The sequence below is a fragment of the Malus sylvestris genome, chromosome 7 (assembly GCF_916048215.2).
Source record: "Malus sylvestris chromosome 7, drMalSylv7.2, whole genome shotgun sequence".
NCBI lineage: Eukaryota > Viridiplantae > Streptophyta > Magnoliopsida > Rosales > Rosaceae > Malus > Malus sylvestris.
This window is the reverse complement of record NC_062266.1, coordinates 29,388,295-29,391,799: the sequence shown is the minus strand read 5'-3', so window position 1 is coordinate 29,391,799 and position 3,505 is coordinate 29,388,295. Positions and strand designations below refer to the sequence as shown.

The 3,505-nt window shown below is 41.9% G+C and overlaps 1 protein-coding gene across 1 annotated transcript; it reads left to right on the top strand.

The window, feature by feature from the left end:
- Nucleotides 1–305: 305 nt before the first annotated feature.
- LOC126630497 (uncharacterized) lies at nt 306–3,291 on the top strand. The gene is made up of 6 exons (XM_050300616.1): nt 306–809; nt 1,406–1,534; nt 1,620–1,740; nt 1,837–1,918; nt 2,537–2,690; nt 2,794–3,291. The coding sequence occupies exons 1-6, from the start codon at nt 531–533 to the stop codon at nt 2,923–2,925; spliced, it is 897 nt and encodes a 298-aa protein (XP_050156573.1). The 5' UTR covers nt 306–530; the 3' UTR covers nt 2,926–3,291.
- Nucleotides 3,292–3,505: the final 214 nt, after the last annotated feature.

Below are 3,505 nucleotides of genomic sequence, written 5' to 3'. Positions count from 1 at the left end.
CAATGTTTAAAGCATATTTTGTAAAAAATATATATTCTTTAAATAGCGGCTAGCTGACGTCAGCAACTAGCCGTTACAAATTTGAATTGGAGCTCGGCCCGGGGCCGGCTGGCTAGTTAGTTTGGGCCGCTCGGTAGGCTCTATAACCCTTTTTTGTCAAGTGGGGCCCACGAGCCATCTGACCTGGCCCTTGGTTGAAGATTATTTTTGGACTACTTTCGGCCCTTTAGCCCTCTGAACCATTCGGTTGGAGATGTCCTAACTCTAGTTGTCTTCGTGTCGAAACGGGGTTGACACTAACCCGACCCTTTACCACTCCGGGCATTCACCACCACCAAAACTCTCTCAGTCTCGCCTTTGAAGCGCGTCGACTTCTCCATCCCTTCCCTCCTCCATCTTCGTCCAAAGCAGCATCGCCGAGGAAACAGAGGAAGAGAGAGAGAGAGAGAGAGAGAGAGAGAGAGAGAGAGTTTTATTGCAAAAGGGCCAATCAATCAGCTTCTTCTCTTCTGAGTCTGACAACCGAGATAATGGCCGAGTTGACCCAGGGCGAGGTGGTCTACTCGCCCAAGACTCTTCAAGTCTGGCGAGCTCTGCTCAACTGGCTCGCCTTCTTCTCCCAGATCTTCCTCCAAATCCTCCGAGCTCTCGGTCACCACTCCCTCCTTTCTTCTTCCTCCTCCTCTTCCGCTTCTTCCGCCGCCTTCAAATCCCTGCCCGTCGAGCCGCCGGAGAACGACTCCCCCGCCGCCTCCGCCGTTGAAATCGCCGACACCCCCGATTCCGACGACCCTTTTGAAAAGCTCACGGTGCGGTTTTAAAATTTAAAAACTTTCTATTTTTGAATCCTGTTTAAATTTTACCATTTCCATGAATTCGAATTGCTTACTGAAATTATTGTTCTTTTATATTAATTCAGGAAAAAAAATTGATTTTTCTATACATAAATCGGAAATAAGAATTTAATTAGTTGGAATTATAGTCCAGCTGAATTGAGTGTTTGATATGAATTTAAAGCTTCTATGGTTCTGGTTTAGTCAATGAGAAGCAGAATTAGCAAGGGCTAGTTTGGGAAGCACTTATGCTAGAAGTGGTTTTATTGTAAACATGTCCAAAATTTTATTGAAAGTCCAAGAGCTTCATGGAAAAGCCTTGGAAGTGCTTCTTGTGCTTCATGAAGAAGCACTGGGCTTCTATGACCCAAAAGTGCTTTTGAGCTTTCTGCCAAATGAAGTCAGAAATGCTTTTGGTTATCAGAAAGCAATTTTAGCTCTTCCGGAAGCAATCCCAAACGGGACTTAGTAATGGATGAAAACGGAAAGTCAATGGAGGGAGGGAGAGATCAGAGAGGTGGGTGTGTAGAGTGTTTACTTTTTTTGGATGTGCTGACACTAAAGACCTGCAGGTAGTTCTGGACCTGGATGAAACCCTAGTGTGTGCATATGAAACATCCGGCTTGCCGACTGTAGTTCGAACTCAAGCAACTGAAGGTGGGTTGAAGTGGTTTGAGCTTGAATGCGTATCTTCGGACAAGGTGCTTTTTTCTCATTTAGGTTGATTATCTTGCATTCCTTTCGAAAGATGAAAGCTTGTTGACATGATTGTGTTGGGGTTTGAAGGAATGTGATGGCAAACCGAAGGTCAATTATGTCACAGTCTTTGAGCGTCCGGGGTTGCATGACTTCCTAAAACAAGTTAGTCAGTTTGCAGAGCTTGTGTTATTCACTGCTGGTCTTGAAGGTTTGTTTATGACTTTCCGATCTTTGTTTCTATCTTCTCTTTGGCCGTGCCCTTTTCCCGTAACTGTTTGGGATGCTTATTTTTGTATGGTTACAGGTTATGCTAGACCACTTGTTGACAGAATAGATGTGGATAATCTGTTCAGTTATCGACTTTATCGGCCTTCAACCACCAGCACGTAAGTTCTGCACCTTGTATTTTTGATCTAATGGCTATTGACATGGAAAGCCTCATGTGGAATTCTATCCAATATATCCACTTAGGTTTCGTTGAAAAAATAATATGAATGTCTCGATTTGATACCTGTTTCATTCTACTACTGAAATTGCTTGATCAACTATTGATTTTGAGACGTGACAGTGGTTTAGCACTTTATAGACACTGGAATCTTACGGTCATTTGTCTCGTGTCACCATCTCTTACATGTATAGCCACCATATATAGTTAGCTAATGCATTCCAGCACTGTGAGCGTAAAACACATATATGAAGAGTGAACAGGTTTTTGTATGGATGTAACATTTTATATCTGATTTTGAAGTTTTACGTATTCAGTAAGATTTTGTGTTGAATGCCAGCGTATCATATGATTCTCGACAGGTATCTATACACTTCCACTCTTTATGTTCTTAAGTTTTATTGTTTCAAGTCCGCATTCCAAGGTTTTGATGTAGAGTTTCGGGCGACTCATTGGCTCTGTTAGTATGTTATAAACAGTTAGTTTAAATAACCCGAGTACTGTTATTGGAGAATTCAATCCTTAGTTTGGTAAAATCTCTAATGCTGGATGAATACAGGGAATACCGGGAGCATGTGAAGGATCTATCTGGGCTATCAAAGGATATGAGGCGAATTGTTATTGTTGACAACAACCCCTTCAGTTTCTTGTTGCAACCTTTGAATGGAATTCCATGCATTCCATTTTCTGCCGGGCAAACACACGACAAACAGGTAGAACCGTAGAAATTTCATTATCTTGCTGCAACTTTTGAAATTTCAGCATTTAACTTTCTCTGTAATCTCTTTTTCATTTCCTCGTAACCTTGCTGCGCAGCTTTTGGATGTTCTTCTTCCACTCCTCAAGCAGCTCTCTCTGCAGAAAGATGTGAGGCCTGCCCTTTACGAAAGGTTTCACATGCCTGAATGGTTTCAAAAGCAGGGGATTCCTTCAACTGCGTGGAAATAGTATATTGTAAGGGAATTCCCCATTCTTCTTTCACGCAATCCTCGATAGTTATTTTGTTCAAGCCTCAAGGCAGTGTCTCATCATCAGACTCCAAGTTTCTGTACAGCATCTGTGTGTTCACTGCAATTTATTGATACAAAGCTGTGTTTTCGCCAGAGGTCAAAGTGCTGCGTCTCACTATCATACGAAAACCATTTATGTACGTAGATTTGTTAAGAAATCTCTGATTCTTGTGTAACTATGTCTATATGCTTGCACCTCTATTCAACGTCTGTAATATTTTTTATTTTTTGTGAAATTGTTGCCAACAATTACTACCATTTTGTATGTTCCCCGTAGTGTAATGAGATTTATTTGTTGTTGACATATCGCACGTTGTATCAAGAAATAATACAAATGTCAAAGGGTTCCGAAGCGTGTAGTCCAATTCTCTCAGGGCCGGCTTTGAGGTTCTGAGGACCCTGTCTGAATCTCGTCGCTAATGTGCATTTTTGTGTTCACATTGAGTGGTACATAGGAAGAAAATCAAGGTGGTCCTATTTGCTAGCCTAGTGTAATTGATGCTAACCCTAGCATGGAG

Excerpts from the sequence above, each read along its gene's own strand:
- LOC126630497 (XM_050300616.1), top strand. The coding sequence starts at position 531 with ATGGCCGAGTTGACCCAGGGCGAGGTGGTCTACTCGCCCAAGACTCTT. Across the intron at positions 810-1,405 it reads ACCCTTTTGAAAAGCTCACG|GTAGTTCTGGACCTGGATGA; the intron begins GTGCGGTTTTAA and ends AAAGACCTGCAG. Across the intron at positions 1,741-1,836 it reads ATTCACTGCTGGTCTTGAAG|GTTATGCTAGACCACTTGTT; the intron begins GTTTGTTTATGA and ends GTATGGTTACAG.